This window comes from Melanaphis sacchari, unplaced genomic scaffold, assembly GCF_002803265.2.
Source record: "Melanaphis sacchari strain LSU unplaced genomic scaffold, SCAv2.0 Contig59_pilon_pilon, whole genome shotgun sequence".
NCBI classification, from domain to species: domain Eukaryota; kingdom Metazoa; phylum Arthropoda; class Insecta; order Hemiptera; family Aphididae; genus Melanaphis; species Melanaphis sacchari.
This window is the reverse complement of record NW_020271423.1, coordinates 578,019-601,093: the sequence shown is the minus strand read 5'-3', so window position 1 is coordinate 601,093 and position 23,075 is coordinate 578,019. Positions and strand designations below refer to the sequence as shown.

Below are 23,075 nucleotides of genomic sequence, written 5' to 3'. Positions count from 1 at the left end.
GTAGCTATTAGTGTAAAGTGTAAAACATAATTGGATGTCACATAATAATTGGATACTATCATGATTGAATGATGATAAAAATCAAACTAAACTATAGTGTAAATACTGATTAAAAGTTCAAAAATATTAATCAAACATCTTTATATTGGTAGTTTCTCAGAATTAAAGCATGGTCGTCAACATTTACTAAAGAGTTATTTCAGCCACATTCACTATACATTTTAGTATACTTCAACATTCAACAATTATAGTCATATATCTAACATATAAAAATATATAATTTATATCATGTATTTTGTGTACTAAATTTTCTAAAAATAATCAAAATGCTATACATTGTATTAGAAAGTATTAAAATGTATTAAATTACTAAAAACACTTTTCAAAAAATACAAAATAAAAATTGTATTATTAGATTCCACGAATTAAATTTTCATAGACTTGTGCAACATTTATTAGAACAAATGAAAAAATATATATATAATTCAACTTCAAGCCCTATTATGCTGTTAATTAGTTAAAATAAAGTTAAATTGAAATAAATTATGTCCAAATTGTTATTTAATTTTGTTATTGTTGTACTTATTAAAATGACAAAGACACAAAATCTGTGAGTTGCGATATCAAAAACAATGAAACTTGTTTTATAAATAATAAAAAAAAGTTAAATATATTGTATTTGAGGATTTTAGTAAAATCAACAAGTTATGAATTTAAGTTAGGATAAATTTGATTTATTTAACTAGCAAATTTAATTATTGATTGCTTTTTAAAATAATATCTGATAATAACATGACAATTGTTAGTGATCTATATTTTAGTTATCCTTTTATTGAAACTTTACTGTAACAAATAATAATTGTTCAACACCAAATGGATTACTAAGAACTTAAATTATTTTTATTTTTTTTAAGTGTTAACAATGAACTGTTGAAATACTCATACTTAGCCACATAGGTATAACTGTCCTTAATTGTTCTCCTTTCTTCAAGGTCAGAAATATTATGTTTATTCCACTTTAATAAAAATTAACAGACAAAAAATGTTTAAGTTTTTAATTTAGATACCTATTTATATGGACATTTTATTTAATTAAATTTTAAAGATTAAATTATGAGTAGCTTATGTGTTATAAATAATAAGTAATAAATATTATTATAAAACTATATGTCTTGTGAAATATTTAACTATTAAATTGCATTATAACTATTTTGTACTTTTAATCAAAACTTCAGTTTGTCAAAAAATAGGTTATAACCAGGAGAGCATTTAGAAATGTCAGCTGGAAGAGTACAAACAAAAAATTCAAATTATACATATAGCTATACCTTATAACAGTTATAACTCATATTTTCCATCCCAAAATAATATCAGAATTTATAACCAAATAACTAAATTACACGTGTTTGATAAACACATAATATTTAATCAGTAAAATAATTAATAAAACATATTTTTAAATCAAATTTATATAGTTATAAAAAATGAAAGCGTTTGGGATGTTTATTAGCATATATATCAACTACTTCTTCAAGTTTTATAATAATTATTTCTGAATGTACCTACATTGATCAATCCTAATCCATTCTATCGGTCTTCTCTCATAGTTTATCTTAAGCAAGTTTTAATTAACTTAAGTAAAGAAAATGACCTTTTGGATATGCAAATAGTTAAAAAAATGGTTATAAATAATATTAAAAGCCTTTTAATGTTTCCATAAAAATCTGTAAGTGATAAAAATATTGCTTTCAATTCAGTGGATGGAAATTCATCTACTGTTTTTTTTTCTTTTCATATTACATTCACCTTCTAATTCATTGAAAGTACTTGGTAAATCAATTGTAAAGCTGCATCTAACTTTTTTGAAATGCCAATATTGTTACAATACTTAGTATGAAGCCTTTTAAATTTAATATTTTACCATTTTTTTAAATTTCAAATCTGTATTTAATTGCAGTTGACAATGAATCTAAGTATGTATAAAAACAGACACTATACAATAACTCTCAGGTGTATTTGATTTTGATGAAATATTTAAGCGGTTACTCTATTTATTTGCTATTTGTGGTATCTTGACTTCTATGTTAAATTCATTAGCTAAATCTTAAGGTTTCTTAAAATCATCTTTAAAGTTAGTTTTGTTACATTGATTTGTCAAAACAGTTAAGACAGATTGTACTAAAGATTGTACTTCAGATATATCAAAAGTTGGAGACAGCAGTTTCCTTGATAAGGATAGTGTAAAATTCATGGAATTTATAATAATTTGTAATGTCAGTAAGGTAGGTCAATACTCTCAGTAATACGAAAGTATAAAATAGATAAATGGAGGAGACACAAACCTTATGTGCCCCCTTTAAATATGCCCCTGGTTATAACTTATAATATATTGTCATTGTAATAGCTAATTTTAATAGAACAGAACCAGTAAATATTAGAACTGCAAAACAACTTATTATACCTGTTCAGACATTCACTGTTATGGAAATTGATTAAAATAATCTTTGGACATTGAAAGTGTAGCTTCATGATAAAAATTACCTATTAAAAAATATCATAAAAGTTTGTAAATAAATATAAATATTGAAAATGTCATGTTACATACCTATTTAAATACAATTTAATTTGCTATGGGTAGCATATCTATAATAACAATGTAACAGCAGATAGCATACTGTACGAGTATCAAAACATTTCTACCTATTTTTAATAAATCATCCCTACACTTCTGCGGTTTGTTTAAAAAAATAAAATAATTTTTGTGATATATCATATTTAATATAAAAATATAACTTACCTTGATTGTCTTTGGTTTGTTCTACTTCTGACGAATTTCAGAATGTTTTTACTATAGGATCATGTTCAATGTTCACTTTTTAATAACCAATTAAAATTAAAATTTAGGATGTAATGGTAATTACTAATTAGTAGTTATGGCAAACGATGTAATACCAAGTATAAATATCACCCACATTCTGCAAATACCGTAAAATGTACGATATCCATATCGAGTTTTGATTTTTTTAAATATGTTAATATTGATTGGTTTGTATTCTATTTCACTCTTCAACACTGTTGCAAATGTGAATTTAAATTTTATGTATTACCCATTATACGCCACAGAACATTTACGTGAACGACAAAAACATTTTGCTTTGTCCAATATTGAACCATTTTCATTTATTTGAAATTCATAACTTTTGGAATTAAGCACTAATTTAGTACCTATCACTGGTATTCATATTTTTAAATAAAACTGCGTTACGTTAGTTATGGACGAAAAACACTGAAGTACTGAAGTGAGATATTAGTTTATACCATAAACTGTATACTTTATTGCATTATTGCGTACTTATTTTCTAATCTAGTATTATTTACTAGACATGTCTTAAAATACGGGTTATTTAACATTAATACTCACTCATCATAGGCAGGTGGCCTGATAAGATATATTAATATTTGTCTTACTTTATAAGCCATAAGGTATAATAAAAATAAAAATAATAATTTATAAATTCGACACTGCGATAAATTGAATTATTCTAAAACAATATCGTCAACAATTATTTAAACCGATACGATATCGTTGGCCATCATTAGTACAATAGTACCCAATAATTAATTATAGTAAATGATTTATCGATATTCGATTCGGATACAATAACAATATAGATACCGTGAGCCGCAGGAGTGCGTGTCGCCAAATTTAGTTTTCTTACAAAATAAATGTATACTTCGTCGTCGGCCGTTAGCATTTCTCTTAAGTCTGTGGTAATTGACGACACGCGTGGCTACAGCATACCGGCATCCGTATCTTTATTTTAATTGATATTAATTACAAGAGTTACAGAAAAATAAAATATTTTCTTTAATTTATATTATGACGTATAAATTTGCGAAATCGTGATAGCGCTGTTAAGCTGCACACGCTAACGCACTCGATAAATTAATACGGACAGAGAAACTGCATTATCCGTATTCTTTAGTCGAATAGTACTCAAAACAAATTATTTTCTTTGATTAAAAACATAGAAATAACAATCGTGTGCGTATCAGTAGGTATTCAGTTTTAACAATAAATTATTAATTAAAATATTTTAACTATAATAATCTTGTGTTCTAGCAAATACTACTATAATATAGCCACTAACTACTTTTTTTTTTTTTTAACTAGGTATGTATCTACTATTAATACATTTTTTTTCCGGTGAAGACTTGTGTAATTTCAAGCCAAATTTCTTTTCAATATTGTTGAAATATTTTTGAACAATTTCGATCTAAAGAGTAACATTTTTGTCAAAACTTTTAATGAATTGTCAACTGGTCTGGAAGTTTTCACCACAATTTATTTACGATCGAAATCCACGCATCCCTACGATTGATAAATTTATTTAACGGGATGTTAGCACACTAAGCATGACTTTACAATGTTGAATGACATTTTTATGACGAATCAAGTGAAATAAGTTACTGAGTTGTGTTTTTGTTTTCTGTATGATTCATTCCTCTTCAATTTGTTTTCAGCGGCTATATGTTATCTTACAGAAAAATGTTTATCACTAGAAATTTTGATACCTATTGCATACTGTAAAAAAAATATAGTATTTGTCGTAATAATGTTTCCAAATTTCGAAACTAAGGATTTTAGACGGGTAGCAACCGATGATTTTTCTTTTAAACATTTTAAAATATGTTTGAAGAATATGACTACACACAATAAAAACACAAAATTATTAATACTCGAATGGCAAACACACACAACGTTACGGTCAACGTATCGCATCGAACTATAGGTATAAGTGATTGTTTACGATTATTGTCATCCGACAAATACAAGTTGATATCGGTGAATTATTTTTATGCGATTAATCGCTGATAAAGCGAATTGGTCAACGTTCAGCAAAATTAAATAACGACTTGTGAAATACCCTACAAAAAGTAAAATAGTTTTATAAAAGCTATAGAAGTCATATTTTAAACAAAAATATTCATTTAAAATATAAATTATAGGAAAAAATCATTAATACAAAGAAATTCCGGAAACTTGAATTTAAAATAAATGTCTTAACTCGTAATATAATATGTATAAAATATGAAAAATAATATTTCGTATTTTTAAATTATAGATATCTCAAAAAAATGTTGGACTACATTAACATTTTATGCTAAATATTGTATAGAATAGTTTTAACTTTTTGGAAAAAAAATTCTATTACCATTTTTTAAAACTCAATGTATATAATATAATATTAGGTATGTATGACAATATATAATTAATAATAAAATCTATTCATATTTCATACACCTGTATTGTAATTTATTAATCTAATAATATATACTTTTTTTATAAAAAAACTTTTGTAACATATAAATTCTTGAGAAATTACTCTATTTTTATACCTTTTTTAGAAAAATAGTCACTTCTAAAGGAATGAGTCATAAATTCTCCAATTAATGTTCTAATCCATACTGGTGGCAGTCTCATAAAGAAATGCTGAAAAATACAATACAATACAAAACTATAATATTGACAGAGTAAAGAGTTATAATTTATTAGCATGTACCTATACAATAAATAAAAAAAAAAATGTTATATAACGTTAAGTTGAGTGTAATTCACTACGTCAATTAAAAATAACATAAGTTGAGTAATTTAAAAATATAATAAAGTAAAGTTGACACAAGCAAATCGATGAAAACGTTTAACTTAAAAATGGCTATTTGTTTTAATATTTATTTTTTCTGTAACTTTTTAGGCTAGAAAACAGAACGCCTAACCAAGGTGTTCAAAACTTTAAAATAGGCAGGTTTAAAAACAATTTTCAATGTATTTAAATAGGTACTCACTAATTCAAAGTAACTTATAAGTGGTCCTTCATTAAATTTGGTGAAAAAACAAAATTTGAAAATGTCGCCCTGCACTAGGTAAGAGTTCCACTCTTTTTCTATTGAAATTTGGTTTACCAAATAATTTTTTTTTTTTAGTACTGTCGTACTTGTGATTATTAAAAGAATTTTTTTTTTTAATAAATAATTTAGAATCTTACATTGTCCTCATATATATTATTATTTATTATATTCTTGGATTACTCTTGGAAAAAAAGCGAATTTCAATACAAAATTAATTAACGATGTGTCAACGCTTTACCTGAATACCGTGGGCCCAGTAACCGGTCGAATGGTCCACCATACCCAGTGTGTTAACGGCATTCGTGGCGTACGTCTTTGCGTCGGGTACGAATAGAGTCGTCTCTTGTAGTTTATAGCTGAAAGCGTTCATTTTTGTGCAAACAAATAACGGGAAAAGATGTTGGACTGTTATATTGTCCTCTTCGTACTCGATGCGAAGTGCTTCCGTAAAGCTTTTTATGTATGACTGAAAAAATGAACAAACATAATTATGTACACATTTTTTATTTTTATTTAATTTTGCCAATAATAACTCTTAGTTTTAAAATCAGTAAATAAGGTTTTTCATACCGGGATTCCAATCAATAAATATTAAAATGCAATTTTACAATACTGTAGTAGATATGCCAAAATCAGACGGTTAGCTCTTGATAAAGTGGAATGCAGTTCAAATACTTTTAATATATCTATAGCTGTGTATATGTTGTAAATTTGTTTTTTAAATTAAAACAATTTAAAGTAATAACAATTAAATTTTTTTTTAACTTTCTTAAGAAACTATAAGTTTTTTGTTTTTAAAACATTGGGTACCTACTTTAAATTGTATGACTTATAACTTATAACTTAATATAAAATTTACAAATTGAGGAATAACTGTTTTCAACTAATTTGCCAAATTTTAGAACATTAGTTCACAGATACAATGAAATTTTAAAAATATTTTTCAACTAATTTCAGTAAGTATTAAAAGTTAGAACACATATTGAACTATCGTTACAATTGTTTAGATTATAAACGAATACGCATATAATAGTTTCAAAAAAGTAAAATATATTATTAAAAATTGATTCAATTAGTGTACCTGTTTTGAATATATTTTGTTGTAACTTTTCATGTGTTTTAAAACATAATTTAAGCAATTTTTTTTTAGTTTATAAAACCACGTCTTACATTTATAAGTGTAAATTAATCATCTTTCTTCACTTTTCAATCAACTATTAAGTGTCAACAAATTTATCCCCATGACCTAGAGCAGAGATGACGAACCTTTTTATATCCGCGTGTCAAATAAAAATTTTGGTTTTATTTTATTTTTCTTATGTGTCAACTAATTTGATAACTTTTTTTTTTTTAACTTAAAAATTCCTACATCCATGGCTTGAATAATAAAAAACAAGTCAAACATCACATTATTAAGAAATTTAAACATATTAGACTATTAGAATATTAGATACCTAAAAAATAAATAGCATATAACTACAAAGTATGTTAAACAAATTCTGAATTTAAAAAAAGTAATCCTAACCTCCGTGACACGCATGTCATAGGTTCGCTACCTCTGACCTAGAGTCTGTGCAAGAGATGAAACTGAAAGAAAAAAATTAGATGTAACCAGACTGTTGTTTACCTTGGTTGCTGCGTATATGGCCATCAGTGGCATGGGCTGCAATTCTGCACTGGACGACACATTTACGATGGCTCCGCGTTTTCGTTTTTGCATGCCTGGCAACACAAGTTTTGTCATATGCGTGACAGTACCAACGTTAATATTCACCATGTCCCATACGGTTGATTCCGGTACTTCGTTTATGTACATTGGATATAAGTATTGCTTGCCAACGTTGTTTACTGAGATACAGTTCATAAAAATTATTAGCAAGTATTCATTAAAATTATGTATAACAAAAAAAAAAAAACAAACACTAGTTTAAAAGTATTTTACAGTTTAGTACACACTAATGATATGCTTATAGGAATTATTTCAAATCTTATTATATTTATATAAACGTCACCAACTCAGTATTCCGATTTCCATGTCGTCTAATTCTTTGGCGATGTGGTCGAATATCATCTGCCCTTTGCTAAAATCAGCTTGTATAACTTTCACTTCGACATTAGATTCTTGTTCTGAAAAATATTAGTAGATGATACACATAAAATATATTATTCTAGTTTTAAATTTTAGTTTCTAGGTTTAGTTAACTTACTTATAGGTTTTTAAATATTTTATTGGTTTGATTATAACTTTTAGGTATAAATGTATTTAATTTTTAGTATTTTTATTTTTGATTAAATTAATATTATTGTATTTAACCACATCACTGTAAATTTAAAAAAGTAGGTATAAATAATATAGATCAGTGTGAATGAATTATTCGACATTTAAAATATATTTCGTATCTATTGTCTTAGATGTAAATATGGTTAAACATCTGGGTAGGCTAGAAGTATTGATTAACACGTATTAGCATAATTTATTATACTGACGAGGTTAAGCTAGGAAGTATTTAGGTGCCTTAAGAATTTTTTTATGGCGGTAGAGATAATCTTTAATTTATGCATATGCCTATCGTGAAATAAGCTATAATAATCGATATTACAATAGGATAATTGATGTATAATTTTAAAATATGGTAAATAATTAGAATTCCACCCAATTTTTAGTACATAAATACGTTAACGTAATTGCAAAATGAAACTAAATTCCGGTATGTATTGTATTTAACATGTCTTTTATAAAATTTTTAAATTCAATTTTTGTCAATCATAATGATCATTATGCAATTATACTTTTTTAAATTATTACGAATTGCTTATTATGCTTCTTTAAGATCAATTTCTCCACTTTATCAAATTTCATATCCCTCAACTCCTATAAATTATTATTAATTACTTTTATTTTTTATTTAAAAAATTATTTATTTTTTTACCAATTTTTGGTTTGAATATTTAAAATTTACGAAATTTTTAATCTTGATTGTATTACATTTAAATCAAAAATCTTTAAACGAAGCTTAATCAATCTCAAGAATAAATATTATAGAAATCAAATTAGTTTCCATAAGTTTTAACGCATTATTAAGTCTATTGGTTAAGTTAGGTTAATAATTTAAATTAATACATAAATCAACACAAATACATTAGGTATATAATGTTTTTTTTTTATCGTTCATGCTCAACACAGTTGTGCAGATTTGTACGTGTACGTGTACTAATAATCACTTATACTACGTACACATTTACAAGACTGCATGTAGAAAAATTCTTGTATTGAAATACATAAAAATTGCCTGTTTCCACTTATTAAGTATTTTAGTTTTAAAATCATACTAAAAACAGCAATGACTTAACAGTCATGACTGAAGGAAATACTACTAGTTATACTTAGAAAATAGATTTTTTGAAAATAAATGAATTTAACATTTATTGCAATGACATTATTTTATCATTGTCATAAAAATATTATTTATTAATAATAAACATTTTTTTTAAAGCATTGGAGTTGTGTATTGTCAATTTTACAATAATGAATAAATTGTTGATTTAATTAAAGTTAAGTAATTTTTCAATGATATACGTTTATTGTATTATATAAATGTATAATTATTTGATCATCCCGATAAAATCGATCGTAAGAAATTCTTAAGCTATATATTGTTAAATGTAATGTATTTTTATACGTAATAGCATTTGTTTTTTGTTTAAATGGAATTTTTTGCAATACCATTGTACCAATCATTCAAAAATATAAATATAGTGAACGGATAGGTAATGTATTTAAAAATTCAAAAATTTTTTATTTCATGACTGTTTATTATTATTTACGCAAATTACTTTGGTAAACATGACGAGAGCGTCTTACAAAAATTATTATTTATTCAAAATTTTGAACATAATTATAGGAGGAAAACTTTTGAAAATAATTATTTTAATATTATACACGCAAAAGGTATTGTACAGGTACAAATTCTTAAGTTGGTGATGTTGTCATGTTCAGACATAATGTTGAAAAATGGTAAAAAGAAAATACAAAACAAAATAAATTAAACATTATAAACACAGATTACAATAATGTTTTTTTTTCCTTTATGCTCAAAATAAGTTATACCACTAGATTTAAATGATACAAGTTTTGTGTTATTAGATGTCTTAAAATGTACATCAGATACATCATGATAATAATTGATTAATAAAAATTAAATAATTGCTTTAACGATAATATTAGGTAGGACATTGCTTGTTGAAATAATTATTCAAAATTTAATATCAAAAAAAAAAAAAAAATGATAATAATAATGTCTGTGGCACTTGCTGAAAATATTGCAAACGAAATTAAAAGGATTTTTCCATCATAACTAACGGTTTGAATATTTTATATTAAATATGTATTTTAAAAACAATTCTACGTTAATTAAAATATTTAATATCATTTAAGTTATTTTTATGTAATTCAATCACCAATTACCAAGTTTTATACCTAACTAAATTTTTTTTTTTTAATAAAATTGTTCAAGTCAGTATTCATATAATATGTAATGTGCTTGCTTTTGGTTATTTTAATTCACAACTAGGACAAATTTTGAAACAAATATATTAAAAATTTACAGTGTATAGATACACATAGACAGTACTAACTGGTACTTAATGATATTTGGTTTTAAATAATTTATTATGCAGATCACGTTTTTTTTTTTTAAACATCACGACGTTCAAAATAGTTTTTTAATTTAAAATATCACTAATTATTCTAATTTATTGAAATATATTAAGGTGTATAACTATATCTTACCTATTTCTGAAGCAATCTTATTCAATTTATCAATTGACTTGCTTATCAATACAATGTTGAGACCTCGCTTGGCTAATTCCTTGGCGTATTCTTTTCCAATACCGTCTGTAGATCCAGTGACCACTATAAAAATTTAGATGACATGCAATTACTATATTAAATTTATAATATGTCATATACTAATCAATAAAAATATAAATTTTTAAATTTTACAATTTAATTCTTAATATGTTAAATAGATCTAATATTTTAATTTTTGGTTATCTAGTTATCATTTTTTAAATTTATATTTTATAAATTCTTTGAGAGTTTCAAAAGTGTATTTGTGATTTTGATCATTAGATTTTTGACAATATTTTAATATATTAATTAAGTTATCAAAATTAATTTGACTTAAAATAATCAAAATAAATTGTCATCGTAAGTAGTATTATGATTTATAGGGTATAATCAATTAAATTAAATGTGTCTACCGATATTTTATTTTATGCCTCGTTTTGTATTTTTTTTTTCAATTTTTAGCATTAACGATTTCATAGTAAATCGAGAGAAACGTGAATTGTAAATTTAGTTATTGACCAACTGAAGTGAGTAGATTATGTAAAAAACAGGTATGGAAATGAATTTTAGGTCAATCAAGTGTAGATATATAAGTTAAGTTAGTTGAGTTGCATGGTAATATAAGTACAAACAAGAATTATTTAATGATTAAACGTTAAAAAATTAACAAAATAAATATTACAAAGTATCTACCAATATAAACATTTTTTTATAAAACTATAGTATACATAAATACATAAATTAGATCTATTATTATCTTCACACAATCAATTTTAACTTCTATTATTGGTGTATACGAAATTTGTAGCGTAGACTTTTTAAGTAGGCTTTCTTTTGCATATAATTACCTTTTATGTATAGATTTATTATTTTTTATTATTTGCTAGTTATATTTTATAATTACAGTGTTTTCAATAATGGTAGATATAGCAACAACATTTTAAAATAATAAAAGGGTTAAAGAGCTAAGATAATTTTACTTTTTAATTATAGTAATTTGTATAAAATTAGTGAAGTTAAACTGTATTTAATCTACAGTAATCTTGGTTGATGACATGCAATTTTTTAAATATTAATTCTCGGTAATTTATTTTAATTTATATTTAACAAAATTAGACATACAAATAAAATATGCATACGTATTATAATACATAATAGTCAACAAAACTATGTGAGAGTAAAATATAAAATTACCTATGAGGCCATGAACCGTTAAAGGTCGATGATATTATGACACATTGCGTACAATGAAACGATTATTGTAGGTAGGTAGTGCAGTTGGTCACAAGAAAGTGAAATTACGGTGTTTCATTCCGCTTCCGCCAAAATATATATATGTATACCTATTATATATTGTACAATGCGTAAATTATAGACGTAGGTACAGTTTTGTACATCATAAACATGGTACAAATTACATCATGATATGATATAATATATACGAAATGATCAATTAAAATTGGTACAACAATTTTCAATCAAATTTTGTATAGAAAAAAATAATTTTTTTTTTGTATAATATACGAGTAGTTCTTTTGTATTGATAATAATCAGAAGCAGAATACTTTTATAAAACCGTTGTGACATAAATATTAAATGGCGAGTTAACATATATTTTTTATGAACAAGAATTTGAAATTTATAGCAAGATTGATATAATGGACTAAGGATAGACTTTTTACGGAATACTCTTTGACATTATACTTTACCTATCTTAACTCACAATTTTAAATGCTTATTATTAAAATATATAAGTATATATAAATATATAATAACTTTAAAAATACGAGCATTTATATTTATATTCATTTAAACGGACTACCACGTTATACATAAAAAAATAGCAAAATACAAATTATTAAAAAGTAATTGGTTTAAGTTAACTACCGTATCTAATATTTAAATTATAATAGTAATAGATGTATTTATTCTGCTGTTATTATAATAAAAATCCATTAATTGTACATTTGTACGAGTATACGAATATAGTGGATACTTAGATGTAAGTAGTCTGCTAATAAGTTTAAAATGAGTACCTATACTTATAAACTATAATATACTTCCTTTTTCTTTAATTTTCAAATAAAATGTCCACACATTAGTTTTCATAGTTTTGATAAAGGCAATTTGAACAAATTAAAAATATTGTTAATTCAAAGTAAGTTATCTAACGTCAGTTACTACCTACCATTGAAAATTGTTGTGTAAATTAGTAATTCGTTTTTTGCGTGATTTAGTAAATAATAATTACGATATCATAGTATTAAAGATTCGGAAAATAACTAAAAATAATGCAAAACTTATAGAAAATAATCACATTTTTGCTAAAAACGAAAAAACGTTATATGTGCAATATCGTTTTTATTTTTTCAATATTAAGTTTGAAAAAACATAAAAATAATGGATTTAAAAAAAATAATACCTAACTCTTTTCATATTAAAATAAAAACGATATTGTATGGAAGATAATATAGTACCTATCTTTTCAAGATAAAAATTTTGTTTTTAATAGTGACTATTATCATAGATTAAATATATTAGTATATTTAATCTATGCTATTATAGACCTATAGAAGTTCTACGTGAAGGTTTTTAACAAACTATCTATGAAAATGTGATGTTATTTTTATGACATGACTCGTTATAGGTTGCTTTTAGTTATTCTAATCAATATTTGCCAATTTTTTTATTTAATTTTTTTATTTATGGTAATTAGTAGTTATTTTGTAGAAACTTGTAAATAGTAATGGCAGTGATTGGTTGATTGAGATCTATAGATTACATGAAACTATCAAATGTTTTGAAGTCACGATTTTAAAAATACGCCTGTTTATCTACTTCTAGAAATATATATCTCTAGCAGTGGTAAAGTTTGGGGGGAATAGTAATAATTTTTACCAAAAAATTAATAGTCCGATTGAATAAAATGTTTACATTCTAAAATATACATTTTTACTCAACCGGTTCAAAGTGACTAAAAATCAACTATTATCTGTACCTACTGTTTTGGGTAAACGAAATTATTTTTATTTGTGTGAACGATTACTAACGATTATCTACATTACTTTATCAAAATATTACTATTCTAATAAATTGTTTAAATTATAAACTTATAGTAAATAATTTAGTTGTATTAGTGAGTACATACAACGCTGCAGATATGTATCTCATCTACTGTTATATTACAAAAGATACAAACAAATCGCGTATAAAACATTTTTTATACATTATTTATACTATTATATTTAAACGCGTACACGTTTTATAATTAAGGGTTTTCGCAAACATGTGATGTGAATTGACTTTTATAAAAATTAGTGTACTTAGGTAACCATAATATTTTTTTCTAGATATCTAGGTTTTTTTTTTTTTTGAATATAACTCAATCATTATATCATTTATATATAGAAAAATAAAAAAAGGTAATTCGATCAACCTAAATTATTCACTTTTACATAATAATTAAATGGTTTAAGTGTTTTAAATAATAATTATAAAATTCACAATTAGAACATCACTAGCAATTTGTATAGGTATTGTATGTCAATAAATAATATTTAATAGAAGATACTTACGTAAGTTAAAAGTTAAGCGTGGTTACGAAGCATCCATTATGTCATATAGATTTTTATTATGTATTTACCAAAGTGTTTTACTAAATTTCTATGTTAATTTCTATGCTTCTGAGCTGTATTTTTTACAAAGTTAAAGCTTTTGAAGTACCTATACCCACATCACATTAAAAAATACACATGATAATATTTTGCCAATGAGACTTATTCCCATTGACATTCTAGTTTTGACTTTTATATAGTGCTAAATAACTAAAATTGTTTTATTTTATAGCTTTAGTATGCAGTTCTAGAATTAAGTATAGCCTAGTAGTCTCTCAAAATTATAAACATTTTAGAAAGTTTAGATGAACGGAGTTGTGAACAAATATTTCATGAGGATACTTTAAAACTATGTCTACATTAATAGTTAAAATGATAAAAACTAAGCCAAAACAATTAATTATTAATTGATTCAATTGTAAATATACCATAATCATTATATTTTACATTAAAACATAAAAAAAAAAATATTCTGCTTCAAAATATGAAATTTAATTACACGGTTTACAAGTGTGGTAAATAATTTAATAACAAAATGTCGATGGTATTATATAATATATTAAAACCGATAGTTATTATGTAAGAAATATATTTCACGAATTTAGACGCTTAAAATTAAATGAACAAATTAAAATGTTTCTAAATCACAAAACTGATTTATATGATAATATAAAATATAGTAAATAATTAGTTCAAATAATTAAAAATTAACTAAATAATATTTTTTTTATTTTCATTATGATAATATTTTATCATGGATATTTTTCCGGGAATATTCTGATTTTATAATACTTAAACGTAAAACCTAGTAAGTTTGATAGATGTAGATATAATAATAGATCATAGCAATCACATAGTAACAGGTCTGCATAACTTCTACACAGTGTTTTTGTGCTCGATGATGTATATTTATTTTAATTAACAATATTTTAAAGAATATTAATCAAAAAATTAAAGCTTGAAATAAATACAGGTTTATTTTGATTTATCATTATTTTAGTATTAATTTGTTTAGACATTTTCTGTTAAAAAAGTGAAGATATGTAATAAAATTTTAATATTTTAAAATGCATTTATTTTAATATTTGGTCATAATTACCATAAAACAGTAACCATAAACTACAGTAATTTTAATATGAATACATCCATAAACTTATGAATTTAAAATAACAATTTATATTTATAACTTTAAATATCTGTAAATAAATTAATATTCAATTAATTATTGACAATTTGATAGTAGGTTTATATACCTAGGTGGTTGTGGGAGTAGGTATATATATTTAAAAGTTAATATGTTTATGAAAGAATAGTGTTTCAGATTCTGAATTATTATAGTAGGTATAAGTTGGGATTTACGAAATAAAAATATGTTCACTGTTTGAATGAATCTGGTGGTAGTAAGTGGATGGTAACAATAAATACGCGAATAATTACGATTGTACACACTATGAAGACACTGTAGTGTAACGTCGTCGGTTTAAACAATTTCTCGACTTTCACGAAAGCCTTGGAGTTTATAAAGGCAAATAATACCACAGAACGCCTTTCTAAATTAAATAAAAAAAAACTCAAATCTTGGCCAAATAGATATTGCAATAACCTATGATGATTATGGTTATCATAATATCGTTACCAAAATATTTTATATTTTACCTAAACTAAAACAATGCTTAACATTATAAATTACAATACCTATGTAATATTATCTTGAATAGTTCTTGATCTCTGAGCTCACAGTTTCAAATATTACAGCATCATCGAGAACTGTTTTTGTAAAGATAATATTATTTTACTATCATCATACATTATTACAATAGCTAGATAACCAACTTTAAGACGAGATCCCACGGCGAGTGGGTCGTGATAAGGCGCGTAGCGCGGTATAGCGCGGTACTATGCACGCGCCGTGGGATCGGTATTGCTCGGCGCGGCTCGTATCTATACAATTGTAACAACGGTAAATACGTAAATTTAAAAATGTTTAATTATTACTAATAATTTTATCATCGTTTGCGAATAACATACAATAATTTATTGGCAATTCATTGGCGTATAATTTTTAATTTACTTAACTTATTAATATAAGTGTTCTGTGATTTTCTAAAACAAATTATATTTTATTCGTTGGTTATAGTAGCTTACCAATATAGTAGGTTTACATATTATTATAGTAGGTGAAGTACAAACATGTTACGTTTTGAGTCTTAAAACCGAAATAAAAATATTATATTGTGGCTCACGAGTATTTAATTATAGCCAATTTATTATACATTTATTTAATATTTATAACATTTTTATAATTTTTTTCGTACATATCTTTTATGTAATACTACTTGACAGTTTGTTAAAGGCATAGGACTTAATCATAGTGTCCGAATTGGTTTCCAAGTTTTTAAAAATTGTGGCTTAATAATAATAATAAATAGTAAAAATTTATAAAAATCATTTAAAAATATGAAATAAATAATAATAAATATAGGTATATATATTTTTTTTAATTCGTACATTTTTTTATTTTTATAGTTACTATTTTTTGTTATTGAGGTAAAATTGTATAACAAACATTTAAAAAAAAATCAAATCTTAATTTAAAAATATAGAATTATACATAAATTCCATATTTGCATAAATTTAACACTATACGTAAACTCAACGGTTATTGCGACGTTGCGATGTATTACTGAATATCGTACCGACTAACGAGTAATGACTATCCGTCCATATCGATAGTATAACAACGATTTTATCACGGTTTTTATCTTAATGACAATCTATTTCGTATTATGTACTTATAATGATGGGAAATATAATATGCTATAATAATATTAAATATTTCATTTATAATATATTGTATTTTGCTTTTTTGAAAGTCTTTATCGGGAACCGTTTTGGATGCAGCCGGTTTAATATGCACGTTCGAATTGTTTAATGCCAAATTATATTAGATAAAAGAAAATTTAAATATCTTTTAATTTTAGATGAAATTCAGAACATTCATAATACCTTTATATATTTCATCAAATTTGGTAGAGTTTTATTTAAACGATCCACTGTAATTTGTATACCGAATCTAGTATTGGGTTAATTTCAGATTGTTGAGGTAGTGTACTGTTACTCTAAGTTTACAACATAAGTAAAAATTTGAATAACATGAATTATATTTTTATCATCACATATCTAATGACCTAAAATGCAATGTTAATTAAATTAAGTACCTACCTGACCCTAATATTTAAATAATTTAGGATTAATATGAGTTAAACATTTAAAAAAAAAATGAATACCCAACAAAAAGTAAATGATTTAGAAATTCTAAGGAAATTGTATTGCAAAAATGTAGGTATTTATAAAATAATTAAAATTATTTATTTTTTAAATTCAAATTTTTAATCTTTTATTAACCATTATAATTAAGTTATTAAAAATTACGTTTAGTTTATTTATCTCGGGTACGTTAACACTGTGAGATATTATCTGAGCTTGAGGACGGACTAAAATTTATATTATTTAATTCGTTAAACTAAGGCTCAGAAATGTTATCCACAACAGTTTTTTCTGTCACGTCAGTTTTTGGACCTTGATGTTTTTTGTTCTGTTTAATAATTTTGATACCTATAGTTAAAAATAAAACAAGTAGGTAAACTATTATAAAAAAATTAATTAATAGTTTACCTTCATCATTAGAAATATTAGATTCTTCACATAACATTAATGATAACTAATGACTGATTATTAATTAATTATAAATATTAATGTGTATTATGTGTACCTATATTTAAAAAAAGTTAAAAAAAAAAAAAAAATTTTAAACTTAGATACTTGGAGTAAGTTGATAATAAAAATAAAGAACATAAAAGGAAAAAACGATAACTGTACACACAATACACATTAATATTTATAATTAATTATTATTCATTTTTCATACATTCTCTTAGACACTAACCAAAAAACTTTGGATGATAGCTATATTTCCAGACAGTCGGGATTACAGGGTCATACTAATTAATTAGATTTTAAAAAGGGTTGATGGTCAAAAGGATTACAGTGATGTTTTATTTAAGTCAATTTTAGCTGATTGGTTCCGTTATGCTACAACAAGATACAACAAATCATAAGATTAATATTTCTATCTTTTTAATAATAATTTTTTCTATAACAATTTATATTTTATGCGCAGTGCACAAACATTTTATGTAAAGTTAAAATATTTTATAAAAGTAAAAGGACTTATAATTTATATTAATTACCTAGTAAAAAAACTAAATTTTGTTGGTATTTATGAAATAAATGTTAAATGTTTGATTGAAAGTATAATATGTTTTAGTTTTTTGTTTGGGATTAATTTTGTTAAGTACCAATTTACTCTTTGTCACAATTTAGATATACCACAGTAATTTTGAAAAAAAATATATAATATTGTGATGTATGATGTTTAATTGACTTATAATGAATTAATAATATTAATATATTAATTTTATTTAATAAAATTATTAATTATTGATTTGTGTTAATTAGAATCTAAGTATTTAAATATATAATGAATAAAATATACATTTATCTAATCTATTCGAAGTAAATATATTGTATATATTGTGTATTATGATTTGTAAAAAAAGTTATTGATTTGTGTGATTTTAAATATAAATGTTATATGAAATATTAAATTTGCTATAATATTGTATAAATTATTTTAGTTAAACTAACGATGTGCTATATTGATGTTAATTAATGCATATTTTTATGGATAACAGATAATTATGTAATTGTATACTTAATAAAAAAATTGTTTTGAAGTAAAATAAAATACTTGCTTATTAATTTATTTTTTCACTTGAAATAAAATGTTTATTCCTTTTCATAATAAATTGATAGTAGTATAAAAAATAATGTGAATACCTTAAAAGAATTTACTATGAATTGCGTAAATATTTTAGTATTTTATTTATATTAATGTTTTAAATTATATTTAGAATATAATTGAAAAGGTTTAAAATTATTTAATAACGTTCATTGAATATTTTTTGGTAATAATCGTTGCATGTGATTTGTAACGTGCTTGAAATATTACCGGATTACTTGTATGGAATGATACTTGTAATATGCATGGAATATTTGGATAAAGCATTGTATTTATATGACGATTGAAGTTACTTTTTCGGGATATAATCAGTTCTATACACATTGCAATTACAAAAGCATAACATAAAATGTAACAATACAAGTTACAAAGTAATACTGTAAAAACATCGCGGAAATAATCTAGTGCACAGTGGGTTATTTATATACCTATGTATATCTAAAGTATAAAATCAAAATTGGGTATTAGTTATAAATTATAATAATTGTTAATTGGTAAAAACATTATCATAAAAGATACTTGTCCGTTTGAAACAATTATTATAAATATAACAAAATATAAAAACCTGACATAGCCTATAGATACTAACGGAGGCTGTACCAACACAAAATAATGTGTAATAAATATATATATATATATAATTTATGTAACATGTAAAAATCAGTATAAATTCCAGATTACATTTACAATTTTTTACACCCATTCTATTATATTAAATCTTGTTCCCTCCAGTCACCTTAAAAAGTTATAACTTATAAGTTGTAGAATATACTACATTTCTATTCAAGTATTGGGAGACGCGCAGTAAATTATAAATACATTTTCATAAACAGTACAATTATTGCACTCAAACACATTTTAATTCATTTTGAATGTTTACGTCTGTCTACGTTTATCTTACAAGGAAACTAATCATGAACGCGGAATGATGAAAACACTGGAATAAATCAGGTTTAACTCGTTTATTTTGTTTGTAAACGCCCACGGTTGAAGTAAAAAAATATAATAATAATGCTCTAATAAGTACTTGTTTTTGATACCGGTATTTATGAAACTGTTTATTAAAAATCCTACGTAGGTACCTATGTGTATATCATATTATTTTCTTCAATATTACCCTTAAATGAGCCCCATTCCATAAGTATACAATTTTTAAATAAAAACAAAACAATAATAATAATTATAGTAATAATATACCATTTACCTATGCAATATGCACGTTCACGTGTAAACGATGTAAGTACAGACCAACAAAGATAGTATTGAATGCAAGTTTCATCCAATCACGATATGTTAAATTATTCATCACTATCCTTCCTACTTTAAATGAACACATTAAAATGTATATACGTAAATAACATAACTTTAACAACAAAATATGTGTTCGATTAGCTACAGCTAATATTTTATAAAACGTGTTTAATCAGAATAAATTTATCTAAATTTCACAATTTATAAATTAAAATGTATTTTTTTAAACAAAATTATTCAAACCAATTAAGTATCAACATAATGCTATAAAATAATATATTTTATTTTGTTATTTTCTCGTGAACTTTTAGAGATAAATTAAAAGTTAAAATATTATTCACCACGAAGTATTCATTGATTTACGAGTTTTCAATCTAATTTTCCAAATTTACTATAAATATTGTTTTATTTATTCAATTAATATTAATGAATATTTTTGTCATTTTATTTTTTAAAACATTTCTATCTATAAATTATCCATCTTAATTTTTTAATAACAATGCAAACAATAAAGCAATACATTTTTCTTTTAAATTTAAGTAAACACACAGTAGGTACTACAGAAGAAACGTATGCACAACAGTTAAAAAGCAAGTTTAAAAATAATAAAACTATGAGTTAAAAATGTAAAAGTGGAAACAAAAATATTACTATAAGTTGTATTAAGTTAATCTAAGTATTAGCATATATTTAAATTTTTAGTCAAGGAAATAATATAAGTTTGGTAAGTATAAAAACTTCAGTGGTATCTAAACATTTTAGAGATCAAGGTTGTGTGGCCACATGTCACATAATTAACATGTTTTGGCTAAGCTATGTAAAGTAAATTTAGTTAGCACAAATTGTATTAAATACCTAAAGAAATAAATAATATCTTCCTACCGCTTTATAAATATGTAAAACGATGATAGTTATGACACCAAAAAATTGTGGAACTAAAATTAATTTGGTGGAATTTAATATACTAGATTAGATACGTTTGAAGTTAATAAAAATGTTTAAAAAATAACATTATTTAAATCGACTAAAAGTCTGACGATTTTTTGATAAATGATAATTGATAATTGTAGCCAATGATACGATATCAGTAATACACCATATAGGAAGATAATTAAATTTTTATACACCTGTATAGTGTATATTGAAGAAATGCGAGGACACAGACACAAAGTATTTTCGTGATATTTGAAAAAAAAATGTATATGTGTATTTAAATTAAATTTTAATAAATATATATTTTTTATTTGATTGAATAAAATTAAAGCTAAACTTAAATCTTAATATATCCAAAATACGCGTCATCACTCATCAAGAATTATTTTATAGTAATAAACTATCATATCATATATAATAAAAGTATAAATAAATAAAATTATGGGTTGGTTAAAAATATTTAATTATTTTATAGTAATAAACTATCATATCATATATAATAAAACTATAAATAAATAAAATTATGGGTTGGTTAAAAATATTTAATTAAGTATTTGAGTATGCAAACATAAAAAACAATTAATATTGAACGAGTTTAGATTATAAATAAACGCTAGTTTATATATTTTCAATCAGGCCGATTTTTCTAAAACTTGATACCCGAACGTGCATAACTTTTATGAAAATACGTTGTAGATAAATCTAAAATGTATAAAAGACTAAAGGTTTTTTTTTTTTTCTGCACAACCAATGCGCGTATACCGCGAATACCCAATGTACGAGCATATTATTATTACTGTTGATCGACATCACGACTAACCTGCCCATTTGCCGTACTTGACACTCAGCGGAGTCCGGTCGGGCATCAACAGCGGCAACAGATGCGCTGCGAATCCCTTCGCAATTTCGAGTAGTACGTCGCATATCAGCACGAACACCGCGAAGAACCCGATGACGGCGAACCCGAGTATGATGGGTCCGGTCAACGAGTCTTCCGAGTCGAACACCACTGAGAATATGGACGCCGTCTTGACGATTTTTTCGGACGGGGTTTAAAAAGAGAAAACGAATGCCAACCACGAAATCCGTTCCCGGGAAGGACTACGAGAGGGCTAGAAGAAACTGAGCGTGTCGTCGAGGAAGCAATCGCGCTCTGCCAAACGATCGGTCCGACGGTTCCGAGCGTATTCGAACGGCGACGGTAACGACGGTTCGTAGCGCGGCTGTGCACATTATTATTATTCGTTCGAATCCGGTTTGGGTAAACGACACCGGCGATAGCAGTGGCATAATATGCCATTAACATTATGTTATACTGTGTTATTGTATAATTTACACACGTCATCGTCGTGTTTGGCGGAGGTGCCGTGCCGGTAGTACTCGTATACCGCGGTAGGCTGTCTACATATTACTATACACAGAGCTACAAACTAGGTCACGATAAAATATATGATGCACGTATAAAATATTATAAATTTATAATGATATACCTACGATCAGAACGATTTTCAGGGCAGACGGTCAGTCGTCTGTGTCTAAGTATTAAGTAATTCACGATTTTGACCGAACTCGTCAATACTTGAAAATTCTAACGCTCTTAAATAATGTATATGACTGACTATACGTCAGGCTGCTTGTAAATAAAAAATAATTTATG

The 23,075-nt window shown here is 24.7% G+C and overlaps 1 protein-coding gene across 1 annotated transcript; it reads right to left on the bottom strand.

Annotated features, from left to right (window-relative positions):
* Window positions 1–5,289: 5,289 nt before the first annotated feature.
* Window positions 5,290–22,632, bottom strand: LOC112600022 (inactive hydroxysteroid dehydrogenase-like protein 1). Its single transcript, XM_025347156.1, has 6 exons — window positions 22,239–22,632; window positions 10,700–10,822; window positions 7,927–8,037; window positions 7,538–7,758; window positions 6,149–6,376; window positions 5,290–5,494 (listed from the first exon to the last, which is right to left on the bottom strand). The coding sequence occupies exons 1-6, from the start codon at window positions 22,282–22,284 to the stop codon at window positions 5,384–5,386; spliced, it is 840 nt and encodes a 279-aa protein (XP_025202941.1). The 5' UTR covers window positions 22,285–22,632; the 3' UTR covers window positions 5,290–5,383.
* Between the last annotated feature and the right edge of the window lie 443 nt (window positions 22,633–23,075).

Bases quoted from the DNA above. Each gene is read 5' to 3' on its own strand.
- LOC112600022 (XM_025347156.1), bottom strand. From the start codon at position 22,284: ATGCCCGACCGGACTCCGCTGAGTGTCAAGTACGGCAAATGGGCAG. The intron at 10,823-22,238 runs GTTAGTCGTGAT...AAATTTTTATAG, and splicing joins CAAGTACGGCAAATGGGCAG to TGGTCACTGGATCTACAGAC. The intron at 5,495-6,148 runs GTAAAGCGTTGA...TGTATTTTTCAG, and splicing joins ACTGGGCCCACGGTATTCAG to CATTTCTTTATGAGACTGCC.